This window comes from Myxocyprinus asiaticus, chromosome 19 (assembly GCF_019703515.2).
Source record: "Myxocyprinus asiaticus isolate MX2 ecotype Aquarium Trade chromosome 19, UBuf_Myxa_2, whole genome shotgun sequence".
NCBI classification, from domain to species: Eukaryota; Metazoa; Chordata; class Actinopteri; order Cypriniformes; family Catostomidae; genus Myxocyprinus; species Myxocyprinus asiaticus.
The window spans coordinates 33,447,039-33,470,406 of NC_059362.1; the positions used below are offsets into that span (position 1 = coordinate 33,447,039).

The 23,368-nt window shown below is 34.7% G+C and overlaps 1 protein-coding gene across 21 annotated transcripts; it reads right to left on the reverse strand.

Annotated features, from left to right (window-relative positions):
• Positions 1–1,032: 1,032 nt before the first annotated feature.
• Positions 1,033–17,431, reverse strand: LOC127456658 (E-selectin-like). Of its 21 annotated transcripts, none has more exons than XM_051725092.1 (26): positions 17,291–17,430; positions 17,134–17,209; positions 16,250–16,639; positions 15,656–15,766; positions 15,360–15,551; positions 15,033–15,224; positions 13,980–14,171; positions 13,692–13,883; positions 13,336–13,527; positions 12,097–12,288; positions 11,809–12,000; positions 11,453–11,644; positions 10,213–10,404; positions 9,925–10,116; positions 8,900–9,091; positions 8,590–8,781; positions 8,274–8,465; positions 7,904–8,080; positions 6,556–6,735; positions 6,327–6,434; positions 6,140–6,161; positions 5,877–5,964; positions 4,433–5,718; positions 4,224–4,299; positions 2,676–4,096; positions 1,051–1,850 (listed from the first exon to the last, which is right to left on the reverse strand). In XM_051725092.1, the coding sequence occupies exons 1-22, from the start codon at positions 17,291–17,293 to the stop codon at positions 5,904–5,906; spliced, it is 3,624 nt and encodes a 1,207-aa protein (XP_051581052.1). In that variant the 5' UTR covers positions 17,294–17,430; the 3' UTR covers positions 1,051–1,850; positions 2,676–4,096; positions 4,224–4,299; positions 4,433–5,718; positions 5,877–5,903. The 21 variants fall into 21 exon arrangements, with proteins under 21 accessions (XP_051581071.1, XP_051581070.1, XP_051581064.1 ...); XM_051725096.1 differs by having other exon boundaries at positions 1,053–1,850; positions 2,676–2,861; positions 3,106–3,213; positions 3,728–5,718; XM_051725098.1 differs by having other exon boundaries at positions 1,068–1,186; positions 1,479–1,568; positions 1,671–1,850; positions 2,676–5,718.
• Between the last annotated feature and the right edge of the window lie 5,937 nt (positions 17,432–23,368).

A 23,368-nucleotide genomic window follows, 5' to 3' on the forward strand; every position in this document is an offset into this window, starting at 1 on the left:
AAGGGGTACTGGTATGGGCTGCTATCATTAAAGAAGAGGTAGTTGGACCTTTTCGAGTTGAAGATGGACTGAAACTCAACTCTCAAACCTACTGCCAGTTTCTGGAATGTACTTTATTCAAGCAGTGGTACAGGAAGAAGTCCTCAGCATTCAAGAAGGCCATGATCTTTATGCAGGACAATGCTCCATCATATGCATCCAAGTACTCCACTGCTTGGCTAGCCAACAAGGGCCTCAAAGATGCCCAAATAATGACATGGCCCTTTCCTCACCTGACTTAAATCCTACTGAGAACTTGTGGGCCCTTCTCAAACGTGAGATTTACAGTAAGGGAAGACAATACACCTCTTTGAACAGCATTTGGGAGGCTGTGGTTGCTTCTTCAGCAGAAACTGACAGACTCCATGGATGGAAGGCTCATGGCAGTTATTGAAAAGAAAGGTGGCTATATTGGTCACTGAATACTTTTGAAAGGCCAAAAATTTTATTTAATTGTCGTTTTGTGTTACTTATTTGTTGCAACTACTCTAAAAATTGAGAATAAACAATTGAGTTGGGAGAAATTCTTTTTGTAATTTAGTTGCCTAATAATTGTGCACACTTATATATTCCCCTGAGAAAGACAAAACTCACTTTTTATTTGTTAAACATTCAGGTTTGATGTTCAATAACATTTTGGATTGACAGAGAGCATAGTGTTTGTTCAACAATAAAATTAATCCTGAGGAATAAAATTTGCCTAATAAGTGGGCACGTAGTGTATATGCCAGTAAATTCAATAGTTTATGATTATTTATGTGTGTGTGTGTGTGTGTGTGTGTGTGTGTGTGTGTAGAGAGAGAGAGAGAGAGAGAGAGAGAGAGTATATCTCACAGGACAAATGACTGACAAATGACAATCATTTATAATATAATTTTTTTGTACAGCAACAATAAACAAAATTAAAAAATATTGAGCAAAAGATAAGGAAGATTATTGATGACTTTATTTCATATTTTCACAATCACATACAAAGCTTCTTTTTATGCTTATTCTTTATATAAAACATTTTTTAACTTAAGCTTTTCTGAATAAGTGGAATCTACATTATTGTTGCCAGATGAGACACATTCATACTGAACAGACAGGGCCCTCTAGTGGTGTGTGTTCTGCTTCATACGCTCGATTCATCGTCTCTTGTTGAGTTCTGATAGAAACATGGTGCAATAAGAGAGATATTCCAACACACTTAAAATATAAATAAGTACAATAAGAAACCCTTTGCAAGAAAACTTACAGTAAACATACTTTACCTTGATCTGACTGCCTGTCTGTATGGATAGATAGATAGATAGACAGACAGACAGACAGACAGACAGATAGATAGATAGATAGATAAATAGAAAGATAGACAGACAGACAGACAGACAGACAGACAGATAGATAGATAGATAGAAACAGACAGACAGACACACAGACAGACTTTACACTATACTCACTCTTTCTGCAGTTGGAACAGCAAAATAAACAGCAACAGAACATTAGGAGGACAAAACATCCCAAAAGTGGCATTAGGAAATTGACATAACCTGAGTAGAGACAGGACAACAATTTACTGTAATCAAATGGGAAACTCTTGTTCTATTAAACCATAAAAATTATATAATTTTCAATGTTAAAAAACTCCTCACTTGCACACATTAGTGGAAATGAAGACACCCATGTGCCATCAGCCCTGCAGGAGAACTTGGCAAACCCCAGCAGCAGATGACCAGGTGGACACTGAACTCTACAGGTAGATCTGTTGGTGTCATGCCTTTCTGAGCAGTTCATCAATCCACCACCAAACAAAAAAAGGGGATAACATTCCGCTGCAATTGGAAATTTGGGAAACTATTCGCTTGATTTTGGATGTAGCGCACAAGAGTGCCAAAGATTTGCCAATCTTTAGAGGCTGGCACACAAAAAAAAACCTCTTATACATGCAGTTGGTGCTGGGTAGATTACTTCTGAATTGTAATTGGGTACTGATTACAAATTAGAAGGCAAAAATTACAATCAGTAATGTAATCTCTTGGATTATATTTTTGGTAATCTAATCTGACTATTTTTGGATTACTTTTGGATTACCTCTGACCTAACTCTTGAAGATGGTGTGAATTATTTTTATTTAGAAGACAGTTGTTTTAGACAATTGTTGTTTGTGTACTGTGTCTTCTTAAAAGTGAAATATTTTTTGTAAAACAGTGGACAAATGCTGAGTGAGACCACTCCATCTTCAGTGTAATTATAGTCACCTGGCCAGTGGCTATAGTATCAGGTCTGTATGTGTAATTCAACAACCTTCCCTTAAGCCCTCTTCCGAAAACACTTGAAGACTTATTGATTGTATATCAGTGGTAAACTGATTTATAATGCAAAAAAGGTGAAGATAAAAAAAACATTTGGTGGAGATCAATAAATTCTGAACAATTTACTGCCGTTTCCTGATTATTATGTAATCATGTAATCCATAAAAAGTAACTAATCCGATTACAAGTATTTTAAAATGTAATTTTATTTAATTACAAGTACTTGTTTTTTATCTGATTACATTTTCCAGATTACATGTAATCCTTTACTACCCAGCACTGCATACATTAAAATACATTCATATAATAGGAATATTTATGTAAACACATGAGCTTAATATGTACCTGCACATGAAGGTAGAGGTGCGTTCCACGCACCAGAGGAACTGCATTTGAGCTCAGGTGTGCCAATCAGTTTGTAACCTCCAGCACAGATAAATGTACAAGTTGAGTTGAGGGAATGATTCCCGTACAGACCAGAACAATCCATACGGCCATGCTGTGGAGTGGATAGCTTCTCACATGATACAGCTGGAGAGAGGGAAGAGCTTGCATGATCAAGGAATTTTTGACATCAAATAATCATAATATTTATGAACATTTTAATAAAGATTTTAAAAAAAAATTTTAAACCATAAATGTGTCATGGTCAAAGTAACATTACCACAACATACATTGTGATAATTTGGATTGTTACAGTTGCTGGCTCTCATTTCATCAATAAATATAATGTATGAAATGGACATTTGGATTCCTGTATACAGTTTGTTCTGACCTGTTTCACACCACGGTCCAGACAAACCTGGCTTACACACGCAGGTGAAGTTGTTGACTTGTTCAATACAGTCTTCTCTATCACTGCATGCTTTATTTGGACATTGTGCTGAGAGAAAATATACAGATTTAGGAGACACTTTTTTCTAGACTATTAAATAAATAAATAAAAAGTTTTATGTGCTTTTCTATTTTTCTTTCTTGTTTAAAATCATATAATTTAAAGGGATAAATCACCCAAAAATGAAAATTCTGTCATTATTTACTCACTCTCATGTTGTTTCAAACCTGTATGAGATGTTAGTCACCATTCACTTTTGTTGCATCTTTTTTCCGTACAATGAATGTGAACGGTAACTGAGGCGACACAATCTCCTTTTGTGCTCTACGGAAGAGAGATCAGCATACGGATTTGGAACAACATGAGGGTTATGTTAATGATGACAGAATGAACTATGAGTGAACAACTCATTTAAGCACCCAATATTTACGTCTTTGAGATGGTTTCACAATACTCGTAAAGGCTATTACTGTAACATAAATATGTGCTTTAACTGGAAATAAAGGCAACATGTAAGGCTTAACATATCACTTTTTTGCACCTTGCCAGTCCATCTGTTTACCTTTTTGGCATACTGGATGCTTACTCTTTTCACAACTCTCATCGTTCCACTTGCCATTATTGTTTAAGCTGCTGATGTACAACTCCACACAGTTTTCATTAGACTCTTCGTTGTTGGGCTCATTTGTTGCCCAATGTTGATAGTCAGCAATCTGTCCATTGGCGACCCATGTCCAAATACCATCAATCTTTTTGATTCCAATCCAGTAGGTAGAGCTGGCTCTTTTTGGCAAATGTTTTATGAGGAATCTTGTTACATTTTCGCTGTGGATCATCACAACATCTGTGTAATTTGTTTGACACCACTTTCTTGTGTCATTCCATGTCATTGTTTTATTTGAGTAACTGTAAGTCCATCCTTCGACATAGACTGTAAAGTTAATCAGTGGTTAAATGTGAAAAGTTCATAACAATAGAAGTTAATCCTTTTTAGCAGTATATGAGATTTTCAAGATCATTTTTTTTTCTCGAAGAGGATGAATGTAGCAAACACTTACCCAATATCACCCTAAGATACATCATCAAAAGTGCAATGTGCACAGATGTAGCTCTTAGCTTCAAAACACCTCCAATCTGAACATTAAAAATAGCCACTTATATAAACCATATAAATGTATTCAAGTACAGTCTTTTTTGCAAGGTTTGAATTGAATCTTATATGTTAGCAAGCTGAAGATAAAACTGTAGATTCATAACTGATACATACCATGGTCTTCTTAAGTTTCCTTTCAATTGAATCACTTGTATTCGCTTGAATAGTATTTATAGCACCTCTAGTTACATTTCAGTAATCTGTTCTCCCATAAAATCTCTTTCATTGTGAAAGCTGTTAGCGAGGTGGGTTTTTCCAGCATATATATATATATATATATCAGGATTGCAGGATGTTTCATCACTGGTTTGAATGAATAAACATTTTGTAACGTCATGAGAAACAAGGGCACTTTCTGGAAATGGCTGGTCATCTAGTATACTTTCTTTTATCTTTCCATAAAATCATATCTTTAGAACAAATAAAATTTTGACACATAGATAATGCATGTGATGATAAAGAGATTTTAATTGATCATGTGTTAAACAATCAAAAATATCTTTATGACCACATGAATCCTATTTTGTATATTTCAAAAGAACGTAAATAAGGCATTACAACCTCTAAGCGATAATTCATAATAATCAAGGGAAAAGTTACAAAAAAGAGGTGGAAAAAGTGAACACACTAAAAAAAAGCTTACAGGACATGAATAAACTTATTTATACACAGCTTCTGGGAAGCACAGTCACAGGATGCACCCATATGAATATGACCTGGGTTATTTAAACAAAACCTTTCACTGCATTCACAATGTTAATGGGTTTACAAACTCATAGGTGAGAAAAGAAACAGGAGTAGTACAATCACTGCTATTCTGTCTTTTATTAAGGTGTTGAAATTCAAACACACTGCTAACTGCAAAACTGTCTCTAAATGGAATGATCAAGTGAATTAAGATGCTATTGTTTTAATGTTCTTTTCAGACTGATGTTGAGTTGATGCTAAATCATCCAGATGAGGGCAATTGATGTTTGTTTGTTTTTTGTTTTTTGAGGATTTCTGCAATTTAAGGCACTCGTGTAAAGGTGAAAATTGCACTGAAAAACCATTGAAGTCACCGTTCTTTAAGAAATACCAAATGTATTAGGTTTATTGTGTTAAATAGTTTAATTAGACAAACACTGTTTTAAAATAAAATAAATAAGTACAATAAAATAGTATATATTAATAACATTAAAAAAAGAAAATGTACACACAACACATTGAAGAACAATATGCTCAATTAAGTAAATAATAAACACTTCCATTGGGAAGTAAAAATCACATTCAGTGAAAATTGTTGCCTGATAATGCCCATCAGTGTGGGACTCTAATGAAGATCTTGTGAAGTGCGCTATTTGGAAATGCAATAACATACAGTAGATTTCTATGTCCAACAATACAGCAATGGTGGAGTCCTGTGAAAAATTAAGGTTGCATTGGTTTATTTTTGGATTATTTATAATACTCAGTGACACTGAAGAAAGAAACTGTTCCACTAACATTACACATAAAGGTCTGTATACATATATTATAAGCTATCATGATTACTACAGTAGTTGAAATATGTGCTCACCTTTGTGTATTCTGGTGCTTTCCTGCTCTATATGAGACTATCAATACTGTTCTTATAAACCTGAGGATGATCCTCAGTTTCTGAGTTACTAAAAATGAAAGCAGAAAAAAGCATTGTGAAATAGAATATGCACAGTCCTATACAGACAAACCAAGAGTGACATACTGATAAATTGACAGTAATATCAGTAAAGACATATACATATATATACCTATATTAATATAAAGTATTTATATTCAACAGTAAAGAAAGCCAGAACTTACCTGTTTAGGTCAAACTTGTTAGCTGTACAAAAAAAAAAAAAAAAAAAGATTTATAATTTCAGATTAGCATATACAGGTAACTGCTATGCAAATGAATATGCTATACAGTTAAGGGCTTGTGCAATATGTAATACTGAATTACTGTATGTAGCAATTGAAAGCAAACTCTGTAGAGTGTTTGTCTCACCATTACGCCTCAATTTCTTTAGCATCCAGAGGACTAATAACAAACTAGAGCTACCGACAGCAGCTGCAACCCCAAGAGTCACCTCTGTCACTAAGGCCTCAGAATGAGCTGAAAAAAGCAGGTTAAAGAAAATAAAAGATAATCATTAGCGTTACAGTGGAAGAACATATTTTTCAATTTATCATCAAACAGCTATATCTGCATCCCACAGTCATTGTCAGCCATTTACCTTGGCACACCGCCACTTCCCCTGACCAGTTCCCAGTGTGATTACACAACACTGTCTCATTATTTTGAAGTTGGTGGTTATCAAGACAGCTGAAAGTGCAGACAGTGCCAAAGGTGGGTTCTGCAGATGAGCAGTTCATGTGGCCGTTGACTGGCTCCTGAATTTGTGGGCAGACAACAGCTACAGAGTGGAAAAAAAGAGAGTGCTATATATAATTAAAGTCTTTTCACTTTTTAAAACTAGCTTTAAAATTAGTGCTGTCAGTCGCTAAAAATTGTTAATAGCAATTAATCGCATAATTTTTTGTGGTTAATCGTGATTAATCGCATAATTCCCACACAGGTTGCATTCATTGCAATGGGCATTAAATCTCTTAAACTCTCATCCTCCAAAATATTAATCAGTCAGCAGAATGCGGCTATCTGCTTTGTTAAAGCAATTGTGAAACCACGTTTATGATTCGCGTCAGGGTGTCAGTGCCAGCATCAAGTGCCACTTTGAACTCTACATGAAAAGCGCTTGCAGACAAAAATGTCTCATTCTGCGTTTTGATGATAGTTAAGACTTGGCGTGCTTCTGTGGTAACTAAAATTTGCCTTTTTTTAGGCTGAAAAAAAAAAAAGATTTCTGTCATAATTCCATCTAGGCTTATTTTGTACAACAAATAGTGATAAGAGCTCCTTTCCCCATCAATTTATAGCTGACACTTAATCACTGCTGTGTGTTTGTAGTGTGCGTGTCAGTGTAATGACTCGGGCAGTCACTTCGCAAAGGTCCTTCCAATCAGTGTTAATGCTGGTTTACGCTGTATTAACGATTAATGTCTTAATTGAGATTAAGAAAAATTAACATGTTAAACTTTTTTAATTAATCTCATGCGTTAACGTGTTAAGTTTTATAGCTCTATTTAAAATACAATACTAAAGATGTTGAACTTACACTGACACCTTAGGGTACGGATGCAACATAATTCAAACGCAATAGTTTTCCATTACCAATGTCACTGTAGAACTGTACTATTTACAGTCAGTCATGTTTAATTTATTTAATGTGTGAAAATGTTCAATAACAGGGTTATGGAGAATAAGTGAGTAGTATTAGGCTAGTCATGTGATTCTAAAATGGCAACCTCCATGAGGGGACCTCTTCATGTAGAATAAAACTGCTTTTATAAGGCTAATGATATGACTGGAATCTTCACCTCATGTGAGTGGTCATAGTTTTTACATATTCATCAAAATTACTATTAATTTCTTTGGGAGTAAAACTTTTTTAAGAGAGCACCTTTAAAGAAAATCTAAAGACAAAACAGTAAAGCCCTAGACATTTTCAAATGTTTGTTGACTACCTTCACAGCGAGGTGTTTCCTGACTCCACTCTGAGGTTTTCATACAGCTGATCTCTGACCCCCCCTGGAGGCGGTATCCCTCTGCACAACTGAAGATACACTTGCTTCCATAACTAAAGTTTGAAGTGCACCTCATCTCTCCATCTGCTAGGTTCTCAAGGACCGGGCACTGAATAACTGAGCAGTGCAGAGAAAAAGTGTTAATGAATGAGCACATTTATTTCACAGAGAGTCCTTGGAATGAAAACAAAGTGTAAAGAATGTGTTTTAAATAGTTTTAAGCATAGTATATTTTGGAGAATTTCTATAAAGCATTTGCATATGTACATCAGGTGTGTCTTTTGCCTTACATGATATAAATTTAACTCACGTTCACAGGTCGGTGGTCTGCTTGACCATTCTGTGGTAGAAGTGCATGTTGTCATACTGGAACCCTTTACATTATAACCCTCTTCACAGGTGTATTCACATTGAGAGTCATATGAGAAATTTCCTTTAGGATGAGAGCACTGGACACTGCCATGATCTGGTGTGGTGATGTCCTCTGGTTTGCATTTTACAACTGAAAAGGAGTAAACAGTACCATTATTATATCCACTTGCCTAGTTTCCAATGGCTAAGAGCAGAACTGTCAATAAAGAGTTTAAAAATAGTCTTTCTAAGTAAAACGTTCTGTGCCTTCTTACATTCACAGTTCGGTTGCGAATCATTCCAGCGTCCCGTGATTCCACAGAATAGTGTAGAAGAGCCGGGGTTTCTTAATGTGTATCCTTCTTTACATACAAACTCACAGGTGGATTGAAAGTTGAAGTTGCCTTTAGGATCGTGGCATTGCATTGTGCCTCCCAGTGGCTCAGTCAGCTCTGGACATTGGACAACTGCAAAAATGGTGAACAGACATGTCAATGGAAAATGTGAGTACTGTGAGGGATTTACTTGCAGTGTTTTGTAAATGTACATCAGATGAGATATTTTATATACATAAATTCTACTCACGTTCACAGGTCGGTGGTTTGCTTGACCACTCTTTGGTAGAAGTGCATCTTGTCATAGTAGATCCCTTTACATTATAACCCTCTTCACAGGAGTATTCACACTGAGAGTCATATGAGAATTGTCCACTAGGATGGGAGCACTGGACACTGCCATGATGTGGTGTGGTGATGTCCTCTGGTTTGCATTTTACAACTGAAAATCACATAACAGTTACCACATTTCACACTATTTAATGTCATAACAGATGTGCTAATATGTACCAGGATTAAATCCATTTGTCTACCCTCAGATCGGAAAGAGAAGAGCTGTCGATACCTCACCGAAAAGACCAGAATTATTAGGGTTTGAAGGTAGAAATGTAAAGCTTATAATTGTATAAAAGCACTTACATGAATTGTTCTGTTAAAACTCATGTATTATTTGAGCTGTAAAGTTGTTTAAATCATTGTTTACTGGAATTACAGGGTTTACAGCATTATGTCATCATGACAATGAAGTTATACAATTGGATATAACTTTACACAGAAAAGGTCAGTAAGTTATTTTATCACACTAAAATAATATTAACAGTCCTATTGTTTATGTATTGTGGCTATACTTTTAAAACAGTGAGTACTTTAATGTTTACGATTGGCCCCCATTCACTTCCATTGTAAGTGCTTCACTGTAACCCACATTTTTGCTTTTTTTTTTTTTAAAAAAAAGGAAAAATCTATATAAATTTTTGTGGAATCAACATTTTGCCACAAATGCTGTCAATTGATCTTAATTTGCATTGAACCTGGGATATTCCTTTAACTAGCTTAACGGGCAAGAGTTCAATTGTCAACTAGCTTAACCAGAAAAAGCATGCAGGTTGACCAGCATGTTTTGTCTATTTCCACCCACTAGACCAGCATCAAACCAGCACTAGCCAGCCTGAGCCAGCATGGAAATTCATGCTGGTCTAAGCTGGTCTTTTCAGCAGTGTAAACTACATTCATAATGTTTTTTTTTTTTATAATTAAAAACCTGAAACTTCTTACTTTCACAATGAGGTTGTGAATCATTCCAGTGTCCACTGGCCCCACAGAAGAGTGTAGAAGAGCTGGAGACTCCTGAGGTGTATCCTTCGTCACATCCAAACTCACAAGTGGATTGGTAGCTGAAGTTGCCCATGGGATGGTGACATTGCATAGTGCCTTCCTGTGGCTCTGTCAGCTCTGGACATTGGACAACTGCAAAAATGGTGAACAGACATCTTGGAGTTTTTCTGAACATCATTTCAATATGTACATTACATATGTCATTTTCATTGCAAAAATTCAACTCACGTTCACAGGTCGGTGGTTTGCTTGACCACTCTTTGGTAGAAGTGCAACGTGTCATACCGGAACCCTTTACATTATAACCCTCTTCACAGTAGTATTTACAATGAGAGTCATATGTAAAATTTCCATTAGGATGAGAGCACTGGACACTGCCATGATGTGGTGTGGTGATGTCCTCTGGTTTGCATTTTACAACTGAAAAGCACATAACAGTTACCACATTTCACACTATTTAATGTCATAACAGATGTGCTAATATGTACCAGGATTAAATCCATTTGTCTACCCTTAGACCGGTAAGAGAAGAACTGTGATACCTCGCCGAAAAAAACAGAATTAATGGTCACCAGCTTATGTTGTGTTTAAAATGCCAGTTTGCTGGTGGCCCCACTTGGCTTCTTGAAGGAATATTCTGTGATTAACACAAGTTCAGCTCAATCAACAGTATTTGTGGTATAATTTCGATTACCACCAAAAATTATTTTTGACTCGTCCCTCCTTTTCTTTAAAAAATTACAGTTAAAAAAAATTAAAATCTAGGTTACAGTGAGGCACTGTGAATGGGAAAGTGAATGGGGACAGTTTTTGGATGGTTTGAAGGTAGAAATATGAAGCTTATAATTTTATAAAAGCACTAACATTAATTCTTCTGTTAAAACTCATGTATTATTTGAGCTTTAAAGTTGTTTAAATCGTTGTTTACCGGGATTACAGGGTTTACAGCATTATGTCATCATGGCAATGAAGTTTAAAACTGGATATAACTTTACACAGAAAAGGTTAGTAAGCGATTGTATCACACTAAAATCATGTTCACACTCCTGTTGTTTATGTCTTGTGGCTATACTTTTAAAACATTGAGTATTTTAATGTTTACGATTGGCCCCCATTCACTTCCATTGTAAATGCTTCACTGTAACCCACATTTTTGCTTTTTTTAAAGAAAATGAGGGACAAGTCGAAATAATTGTTTTGTTGTTGTGAAAATCAACATTTTGCCACAAATGTTGTTGATTGAGCTTAACTTGTATTGAACCCAGAATATTCCTTTTACTAGCTTAACCAGAAAGAGCATGCAGGTTGGACCAGCATGTTTTGTCTATTTCCACCTACTAGACCAGCACCAAACCAGCACTAGCCAGCCTGAGCCAGCATGGAAATTCATGCTGGTCTAAGCTGATCTTTTCAGCAGTGTAAACTACTTTCATAATGTGTTTTCAAAGTAAATCCTGAAGCTTCTTACATTCACAATAGGGCTGTGAATCATTCCAGTGTCCATTGGCCCCACAGAAGAGTGTATAAGAGCTGGAGTCTCCTAATGTGTATCCTTCTTCACATACAAACTCACAGGTGGATTGGTAGCTGAAGTTGCCCATGGGATGGTGACATTGCATAGTGCCTTCCTGTGGCTTTGTCAGCTCTGGACATTGAACAACTGTGAAAAGGCAAACAGACATTAAAAATGTAAATAACAAATGAGAAACAGAAAAACCGGTACCATGATTAAATGCATTTGCCTAGCTTCAGATAGCTACAAGCAGAACAGTCAATTCAGTGATTCATTATGGTCTTTCTACATAACAACCTAGGCCTTCTTACTTTCACAGTTGGATTGTGAATCATTCCAGTGTCCATTGGCCCCACAGAACAGTGTAGATGTGCTAGACTCTCCTAAGGTGTATCCTTCGTCACATACAAAGTCACAAGTGGATTGGTAGCTGAAGTTGCCCATGGGATGGTGACATTGTATAGTGCCTTCCTGTGGCTCTGTCAGCTCTGGACATTGGACAACTGCAAAAATGATGAACAGACATGTTGGAGTTTTTCTGAACATCATTTCAATATGTACATTAGATATATCATTTGCATTGCATAAATTCAACTCACGTTCACAGGTCGGTGGTTTGCTTGACCACTCTTTGGTAGAAGTGCAACTTGTTGTACCGGAACCCTTTACATTATAACCCTCTTCACAGGAGTATTCACATTGAGAGTCATATGAGAAATTTCCATTAGGATGAGAGCACTGGACACTGCCATGATGTGGTGTGGTGATGTCCTCAGGTTTGCATTTTACAACTGAAAAGCACATAACAGTTACCACATTTCACACTATTTAATGTCATAACAGATGTGCTAATATGTACCAGGATTAAATCCATTTGTCTACCCTCAGACCGGTAAGAGAAAAACTGTGATACCTCGCTGAAAAGACCAGAATTAATGGTCACCAGCTTATGTTGTGTTTAAAATGCCAGCTTGCTGGTGGCCCCACTTGGCTTCTTGTAGGAATATTCCATGATTAATACAAGTTCAGCTCAATCAACAGTATTTGTGGTATAATTTCGATTACCACCAAAAATTATTTTGACTTGTCCCTCCTTTTCTTTAAAAAATTACAATTAAAAAAATTAAAATCTAGGTTACAGTGAGGCACTGTGAATGGGAAAGTGAATGGGGACAGTTTTTGGATGGTTTGAAGGTAGAAATATGAAGCTTATAATTTTATAAAAGCACTAACATTAATTCTTCTGTTAAAACTCATGTATTATTTGAGCTTTAAAGTTGTTTAAATCGTTGTTTACCGGGATTACAGGGTTTACAGCATTATGTCATCATGGCAATGAAGTTTAAAACTGGATATAACTTTACACAGAAAAGGTTAGTAAGTGATTGTATCACACTAAAATCATGTTCACACTCCTGTTGTTTATGTCTTGTGGCTATACTTTTAAAACATTGAGTATTTTAATGTTTACGATTGGCCCCCATTCACTTCCATTGTAAGTGCTTCACTGTAACCCACATTTTTGCTTTTTTTTAAAGAAAATGAGGGACAAGTCGAAATAATTGTTTTGTTGTTGTGAAAATCAACATTTTGCCACAAATGTTGTTGATTGAGCTTAACTTGTATTGAACCCAGAATATTCCTTTTACTAGCTTAACCAGAAAGAGCATGCAGGTTGGACCAGCATGTTTTGTCTATTTCCACCTACTAGACCAGCACCAAACCAGCACTAGCCAGCCTGAGCCAGCATGGAAATTCATGCTGGTCTAAGCTGGTCTTTTCAGCAGTGTAAACTACTTTCATAATGTGTTTTCAAAGTAAAACCTGAAGCTTCTTACTTTCACAATAGGGCTGTGAATCATTCCAGTGTCCACTGGCCCCACAGAAGAGTGTAGAAGAGCTGGAGTCTCCTAATGTGTATCCTTTTTCACATACAAACTCACAGGTGGATTGGTAGCTGAAGTTGCCCATGGGATGGTGACATTGCATAGTGCCTTCCTGTGGCTTTGTCAGCTCTGGACATTGAACAACTGTGAAAAGGCAAACAGACATTAAAAATGTAAATAACAAATGAGAAACAGAAAAACCGGTACCATGATAAAACGCATTTGCCTAGCTTCAGATAGCTACAAGCAGAACAATCAATTCAATGATTCATTATGGTCTTTCTACATAACAACCTAGGCCTTCTTACTTTCACAGTTGGATTGTGAATCATTCCAGTGTCCACTGGCCCCACAGAACAGTGTAGATGTGCTAGACTCTCCTAAGGTGTATCCTTCATCACATACAAAGTCACAAGTGGATTGGTAGCTGAAGTTGCCCATGGGATGATGACATTGCATAGTTCCTTCCTGTGGCTCTGTCAACTCTGGACATTGGACAACTGCAAAAATGGTGAACAGACATGTTGGAGTTTTTCTGAACATCATTTCAATATGTACATTAGATATATAATTTACATTGCATAAATTCAACTCACGTTCACAGGTCGGTGGTTTGCTTGACCACTCTTTGGTAGAAGTGCAACTTGTCGTACCGGAACCCTTTACATTATAACCCTCTTCACAGGAGTATTCACAATGAGAGTCATATGAGAAATTTCCATTAGAATGAGAGCACTGGACACTGCCATGATGTGGTGTGGTGATGTCCTCAGGTTTGCATTTTACAACTGGAAAGCACATAACAGTTACCACATTTCACACTATTTAATGTCATAACAGATGTGCTAATAAGTACCAAGATTAAATCCATTTGTCTACCCTCAAATCGGTAAGAGAAGAACTGTCGATAATTTGCCGAAAAGACCAGAAAATGGTCACCAGCAAATGTTGTGTTTAAAATGCTGGTTTGTTTGTGGCCCCACTAGGCTTCTTAAAGAAATATTCTGGTTTCAATACAAGTTAAGCTCAATCGACAGCATTTGTGGCATAATGTTGATTACCACAAAAACATTTTTGGGATTTGTCCCTTCTTTTATTTAAAAAAGCAATAACCTTGATTACAGTGAGGCACTTACAATGACAATGATTGGTCCATAAACGTTAAAATACTCACTGTTTTAAAAGTATAGCTACAAGACGTAAACAATATGCATGTTAACATGATTTTAGTGTGATAGAATCGCTTACTAACCTTTTTTATGGAAAGTTATATCCAATTGTACAACGTCGTTACCATGATGACGTAACCCCATAAACCCTGTAATCCTGGTAAACTAAGATTTCAACAACTTTACAGCTTGAATAACATGTGAGTTTTAACAGAAGAATTGATGTAAATGCCTTTATAAAATTATACGCTTAATTTTTCTAAGTTTAAACCCTGCAAAAATTGTCCCCATTCACTTCAATTGTAAGTGCCTCACTGTAACCTCGATTTTTCCTTTTATTTTTTTTTAACTAGCTCAACCAGCAAGAGCGTTAGGGTCAGCACCAATCCAACACTAGTCAGCCTGAGCCAGCATGGAAATCCATGCAGGGTAAACTACTTTCATAATGTGTTTTCAAAGTAAAAACCTGAAACTTCTTACTTTCACAATAGGGCTGTGAATCATTCCAGTGTCCACTGGCCCCACAGAAGAGTGTAGAAGAGCTGGAGTCTCCTAATTTGTATCCTTCTTCACATACAAACTCACAAGTGGATTGGTAGCTGAAGTTGCCCATGGGATGGTGACATTGCATAGAGCCTTCCTGTGGATCTTTCAGTTCTGGACATTGGACAACTGAAAAAAAACAAAAATATGGATAGAAAAGTCAGGAAAGTGTGAATAATGCATATGTCCAGTGTTAGAGATTTTCTAAAAAGACATCTGCATACATCAGATGTGTTTAACTTTTGCTGCATAAATTCAACTCACGTTCACAGGTCGGTGGTTTGCTTGACCACTCTTTGGTAGAAGTGCATCTTGTCATACCGTAACCCTTTACTTTATAACCCTCCTCACAGGAGTATTCACATTTAGAGTCATATGAGAAATTTCCATAAGGATGTGAGCACTGGATACTGGCATGATCTGGTGTGGTGATGTCCTCTGGTTTACATTTCACAACTGAAAAAGCAGAAAACAGGTACAATGATTAAACTGCACACATTTTAGTATCACAACAACAGGTGTGGTCATATGTCAACAGTATCCAAAGAAATGTGACCCACCATGCTCACACCTTTCTCCATAGAATCCCTCAAAGCATGAACATGTGTGGTTGTTTATGGTCTCCACACACTCTCCATGACCACTGATGCAGGAGTCATCTTTGCAGGACACTAAAAGAGAGAGAAGATTTAGTGTATGTTTTCTTTAAAGGGATAGTTCACCCAAAAATAAAAATTCTTTCATCATTAATTGCCCTCATGTTATTGCAAATCCATTTGACTTTCTTTGTTCCATGAAACACAAAAGGAGAAGGCATGTAATTATCAGTTACCATTCACTTTCATTGCAATTTTTTTCCATACAATGAAGGTAAATGATGACTGAGGCTATCATTCTGTCTAACAGCTCTTTTTGCGTTCCACCAAAGAAAGACATAGGGTTCGGAACGACATGTGGGTGAGAAAATTATGACAGAATTTTATTTTTGGGTGAACTATATGTTTAATGAACTTCATCCTCACTCTGTAATGCTACTGTTTCTATTAACTAATACTTGCATGCACAGATACAGTAGAATGGGCTGCTTTTTTCAATTGCAAGTGTTTTGGCTAGACACTGTTATTCTATTTTCACCACATAAACACACAACTTACCAGTGTAGCAGAGTGCAGTATTTTCCTTTGCGCAGGACATATCATTCCATTTGCCCGCATCAACCTTTCTTTTAATGTATATTTCCACACAGTCTTCATTATTTCCTCCGTTGTTGGGCTCATTCGTTGCCCAGTTCTCAGCTTTCTGGGAAAGCTGCTTATTGGTTCCCACCCAGGTCCAGTTGCCATTAATTTTACGAATCCCTATCCAGTAATATCCTGTTTTGGCTACTGGAAGGAAGTTGTTTAGATGAGAACTCTCCTCTTTATTCTGGATGGCCACCATGTCTGTGTAGTGCTGCCTGCACCAGTTTCTGGCACGTTCCCAGTTCATTATTTTCTCTGAGTGATGGTATGACCAGCCTTCAGTGCTTCTCCACATGTTAAGCACTGCAGTATTAAAGCAATGCAACTTTGAATTATCTTTGAACAGGTTGTTTATACTCAACTGTAATACAATAGAATGTACAGTGCTGTTCAAAAGTCTGAGTCCGCATTAAAAATCTGGGATTCAAAATGTAATTTAAACCTACAAATAGAAAGTTAGAATTTTGAAGTTTTTTAAACTAATAAATGTTATGATGTAAAATAAGTCGGAAATATGTAAGATTCTGCACTATTTCTAGGTCACTAATAAACAAAGCAAATTTGTGACTTTGACCATGTTAACCATGTTAACTTCTGGAGTGAATACTGTACCAGTTCATGTTAATGTTTTAGTTCAACTTTTCACTCAAATTGTAATGTTGATAAGATAATTTGTAAAAAAAAACTACCTTAATTTAGAAAAATGCTAAATAAAAGCATTTTCACAACATTAACTTTTGAACGACACAGTATACAGTATATTTTAATTTAATTAAATATAATTTTATCCTTCTTACCTGAAGAAATAAGAACAAGTGAGGCAAAAAACCGCAAAAATTTGGCTCCGTGTAATGGTATGTTGTTGCAAAAGCCCTGCAAAATTAAATAATATTTAATTACACTAAACTGCTAGAGTAGATTAGACACGCAACTGTAATTTGTCCTTTTACTTACCATTGTTCTTGATGCACAGATGTGATCCTTTCAAAGATAGTCTTTCTAGTTGTTTCTTAATATGATTGTTCAATTTAGGAATCTGATCTGAGAATCATTGGAATGGGGCATTTATATGGTTGCTCAGTTGTGGAAATCTATCTCTGGAAATACCCTAACACTGATAGAGGAGGAAACCGCTGCCCACTTTTTTTTTTTTTTCACTCTCTAACACATTCTCAAGGTGTTAGTGTCCAAGAAACAACTGAAGTGCTCTCTCAGGAAATTTCGTAGAGCTTTGGGGTGAAAAGTTTAAACACTCACATGGCCACAACAGAGTATTTGTGTATTTCTATATTCAGAGATAAAACACTTTAGGCAACACTTTACAATAAGGTTCCATTCGGCAACATTAGTTAATGCATTAGGTATCAAGAACAAACAATGAACAATATATTTGTTTTTACAGAATCTTTTAATCTTAGTTAATGTTAGTTAATAAAAAAACACAATTGTTCATTGTTAGTTCATGTTAGTTCATATTACATTAATGTAAACTATACAACTTTTGATTTGAAAAATGTATTAGTATATGTTGTAATGAACATTAGCCAAGATCAGTTAATGCTGAAAAAGTATTATTCATTGTTAGTTCATGTTAAGTAGTGTTGTAAACTAATGTTAACAAATGGAACCTTATTGTAAAGTGTTACCGCACTTACTTTTTATTTGAACAATTACAAATTATATACAGAAAATGAAAACGACTACCACTTTTCAAAAGCATCCCTCTTCAAAATTAAATTTTTCCTATGCTTTAACTGTCCAGTATTTTATATTCATCAACTGAATATGTAACGTTCGAAGAACAATTCCAACTTTCACTTTTTGGGTCAGAAAGGTCCACATTTCTGTCCCAGCCTTTGCAGAAAGCAATACACTGTTTAGGCACAATTTATTTGCCTACTTTAATAATATAAGATATCCTTTGAAAATATATAAAATTCCAAGTACCATAAAGTGCTTGTAACCAAAGGTCATGTATGGAGATTTAGGGGTTTAGGCCTATTATAACATTTATGTATACCTTAATATCACATTTATTATATGAACTAAATAAACTTCCAAATAAATACTATACATATATAATATGATGGAAATAGTTGTCCCCTGGAGTCATGTTAATGGTGTTAACAAACACACCCTTATTTGGAAAAAATATCCAGATTTTGATGTCACTTTGATCAGGAATGTCCAAACATGGTATAAAAGTTCTTCTAGTTGAGCTCTAGGATGGTGTAAACTGGTATGGTGACAAACAGATTATTTTCTTAATTCTAGAGCCGCTGGCACTGATCAAGTGATCAGTTCAGATTGAGCAGGGGTTCTGGGAGCTCATCATGGGGCACCTGGACATTTAAGTAAGGTGGTGAATAGAAAGGTGCCATGTTTTTTGTTCTTTATTTATAGTTATGGACAGTCCTAATTTAGGACTATCTACTCAATATTAATACTTATCTCAAATTGTAAAAAAAAAAAAAATAGTTTAAGTTACTGTTACTCTCTAAACTCTAAAGTTGTCATTAATAAAACATTTAAGTGGTCCTAATTAAACAGTACTTAAAATCAAATTTTTGAATCATAACTCAAATATATACGTTCATTAAACTTTGGCTTTGAGTACTACTAACTCAAAATTTTCAAGTAAACAATTGCGGCTGTGTTGGATACCCATAAGCCCTTTCGCTTGAATAAATTTGATTGTACTTTACAAAAGTGCAGATTTATGTGCACTAAGAAGTACTGAGGAGAATCCAATGTGCCATATGGTTAAACGAGATTCCAGTCATACTTATACTGTACAAGACATGCTTTAACTCAATTTAAATAGTTACATAAAAACAATTATACTTTTACTTGTTTACTTGTAACTTAAAAAATTAATTGCGGTTTACTTGAGCCAAATAAGTACATTTACTTAAAAAAGCATGCAAACTGATTGCCTTAAAAAAGCTAAGTCAACTAATTAGATTTTACAGTGTACTTGCTGGCCCTCTCTTAGCCCAGCAAGTAATAGCAGACAATGGCAGAGCTAGACAGTAAGAGCTAAACAATGTATGTGTGTTTTGTGTGTGTGTGTGTGTGTGTGTGTGTGCGTGTGTATGATTTCCAGTTAAATTTTTTACTTTTAAACACTCAAAAAATCAAAATTGTTTTAAGTGTCAGTAAAAATCTTTGGTTTTATAACAAATACTCTATTTCTAAACTCATCTTAGAAATTAATATAATCTGGTGTCACTGGTGTTACCGGTGTTTTTTGTCATATTTGACATAAATGATCAGTGTTGGGTAAGTTACTTAAAAATAGTAATCCACTACAAATTACTAATTATTTATCTAAAATTTTAATAAGATTACTTAAGTGATTACTTTATTGAAGAAGTAATCACATTACTAATTACTTTAAGTGTCTTTCTAAAAGACGTTTCTGCTCAACAAATTCTAAATAATGTCTATATTTCTTTCTTGTTCATTGTTACACACAAGTCATGCACTCAGCACCTCACATTTCTCTTTCACAATGACTCGTTATGGGCCATAATTCATGTATTCTACATAAATAATATATTAGGAATAAGCATAACTGCATAATGTACTTAAAAGTAATTAAATTAATTGAAAGACAGAAACTGCAATCTGCTTACAAGAATTTAAAATGTAATGAAGTACACTACTTTTTTGACTAAAAAGTAATTAGATTACAGTAACTAGTTACTTTGTAATTTAATTACACACATCACTATGAAGATAATTGACTGTTGCTTCATTCAAGAGTAAGGATTTTGAGGATTGTATCATTATTTTTTTATGAGTGTACTTGAAATATTTTTATAATTATACCAAAGATATGATGGGGATAATGAGCAAACACCACACAATCATACTTTTCACTAGCCAATTTGAAATTAAATTAATGTTCCAAAAGCTATAAAGTAACATCTGTGACAAAAAGATAAAGCATTGTTGAAATCAATATATTTTAAATTAAATCTATAAAAAAATGTATGCTGATTCATAGCCATGGGGCTAACCAATAAATGTTTAAAAAATAAAATATATTTTCAGACACTGTGCTATCTCAAAAGTGGATGTTTCTGAAGAATGACCCTTTTGGTGGAAGTATTCACCAGGGAGATATAATATCAGAAATGCACATATTTCCTGTGAAGCATTATCTTCAGCTCTGTTTGTAAAGGAAAGCAAAAGACAATATGGGTTGTTAGGGGCATGTCTAGAAATTGGCATGATGACAATAAACATTTCACTGGCCTCTTTACAGTATATTCCCAATTTCATGAAAATGTGATTAATTGCGGGCAATGTTATGTTGGTATAACCATAATATATATAAATATAAATATAAATATATATATATATATATATATATATATATATATATATATATATATATATATATATATATATATATATAAATTGAAATAAAAACAGTAGTATTGAAACTTTCAGAGTATTTATTGTGTTCAATTCAAAAGTAATAAAGCGAGGAATCACACATTTTAAGTAGTATCCTATATAGACATTACTGTACATTACTGTAAAGGTTTTAACCCTTGTTCAGTGTTCATTTGTGAGTCACACTCATGGTGTTCGCGGGGTTAAAACTGACCTGAACATATGCAATATTTTACTTTTTTTCATGCATTTTTTAAAGATACAGTACTGTGCAAATGTTTTAGGCACTTGTGAAAAATGTTGCATAGTGAGGATGTCTTCAATGACATAAATAGTTTTAATTTATCACTTAATGTCATACAAAGTCCAGTAAACATAAAAAAGCTAAATCAATATTCGGTGTGACCACCTTTGCCTTTAAAACCACTAATTTCACTAAAGTAAAAACACTAAAGTTGTGCATTTTTGGGGGGGATTTTATGATGTTTACACTTATTTAGCTCTAAATGACTAAATGACACCATTCATTTTCATATAAAATAAGCACATTTTATGTTATCTTCAATTCAATAAAATCCTTCATAACAGTAAATTGAAAAAGTGTCAAAACATCACAATTTGTCATGCAATGGGGGTCTCTTTGAGACATCTGCTAGAAAAAAAAATAAAATAAAAAAATTAAAATACATGAAATAGCAACTTATATGCTTAGATGCTTCAGTGCTCTATGCATTGGCTGATCTCTATAAGACAATGTTGTAACAAACTTAATTTCTAGATATTATCACAAATTATGCATTGGATATATATTTTTAGACATTATAAAAAAATATTATTTATCAAATTGTAGCATTTTTTTCTAAACCACTCATGTTGAAGTGTCAGATTTAGCAATGATGCTCCAATAAACTGTCAAACCTGACCATGCTGCCACAGTTAAATCTGATTGTATTATAAAGAAAATACAGAGTAATTATTTTGTTACCTGTCATTTATTTTAAACATCAAAATTCCAGCATAAACTTTGTCACACAGGGGCCAGACTCAGACTTTGACCTGTGTGGTATGTTTGATATATATAGACAGGCTTGTCTACACTTGTGAGGGCCAAATGTCCTCATCAGTTAAAAAAAAAAAAAAAAAAAAAAAGCTCTTAAATGGGTCAGATGATGTTCATCTTCAAATCTAGTGATGTGCACATGTTTGTGTGATGGTTATGTTTAGGTTTAGGGGTAGAGTTTGGAAATATAAAATATCATTAGCCTGATATATAATCAGTGGAAGTCAATGAGAGATCACTTATATAATCAAACAAACATGTAGTGTGTGTGGGTATGTGCGTGTGTTTTCTGCATTGTGGATGTTTTATAGTCTCACCTTTTCATTAACGTGTGGTTGTCTTCTGCATTGTGTCTGATTTATTGATTTTTATTTGATAAATAAATAAAAAAAATCTCTGTATTTTAGTATTTCCCATTCGTTTCTTATGGTGGGTCAATTTTGACCTGAAAAACCGCAAGTGTCGCTTTTTTTTAGGACCACTTAGACTTATCGAATCAAGTCCAGATTTTTTTGTGTGTGTTTAGATAGCTAGTGCAGGAAAAGTAACCAAGTCTTGTACCACTCAGATAAAGGATACCATTTTTATTAAATAAAAAATATCAAAATGGGTCAAAAATGACTCGAACACCACATGAGGGTTAAAGATAAATATCATAACCTCATCCAATACACATGCACTAATACTGTTGATTTTCAGTGATGTGCTGTGTTATGTATTATCCCATTTCTTCTTGTAGACCATTCATATTTTACATTTAATTAATCAATTTAACTATAGGCCTGGATATTTTTTGTTTTGTTGAAAAGCTATTGTTTAGTTAGCCTCCCCAGAGGCTTCCCATGGTGAAGTTTGAGTTTTTGCAGCTTGATTTCAGAGATCCTTCTTGGATGCCACTCAGTTTAGTATGTTTTCACAGTGTTGTACCAGCTTCTGTATTCCATAAATACCAAAGTCCATTCTTTGTTGGTTAACATGGACACGGGAGTTCAAACATGTTTAGAAAAGTTAATAATAAATGTGTATCTAAATAATGTTGTATAGATTATGTATTTAATACAAATTAAAGCTTATACAGATTTATACAATTAAATGTATTTGTTTTATATGATTCAAACAACACTCCGGTTCTGTGAAGATTACTGTTATTCTTATTTTTGTAAAGTTGTTAGGGTAAAATGGAAAGCTTTTGATCAGGATTAAATACAAATAAATATTGGTTATAAAGTACCAAAGACAGTAAAGGTCTATATACAGTATAGGTCAGAATACAGAGTGACCTGACTTGCTTTAAAGGAACTTTGATTGCAGACCTACTTCAAGATCATACTTAAATTGTACTAACATGCAGAAGCACTTTCTTCCTTCAGAAGTCCATTAATACTTTATTTTAGGTAGACAAAAAAAAAAAAAAAAAAAAAACACATGTAGTACTGCTATTAGCAACACTTTTTCGATTATTCACACTTAGCTGAGAGGAAAAGTCACTAATCTGCCGAAAGGAAAGGTGGTGGGATGAGATAACAGAGAAACAGTATTAGTTCATTTCTCTCTTTTATATAAAT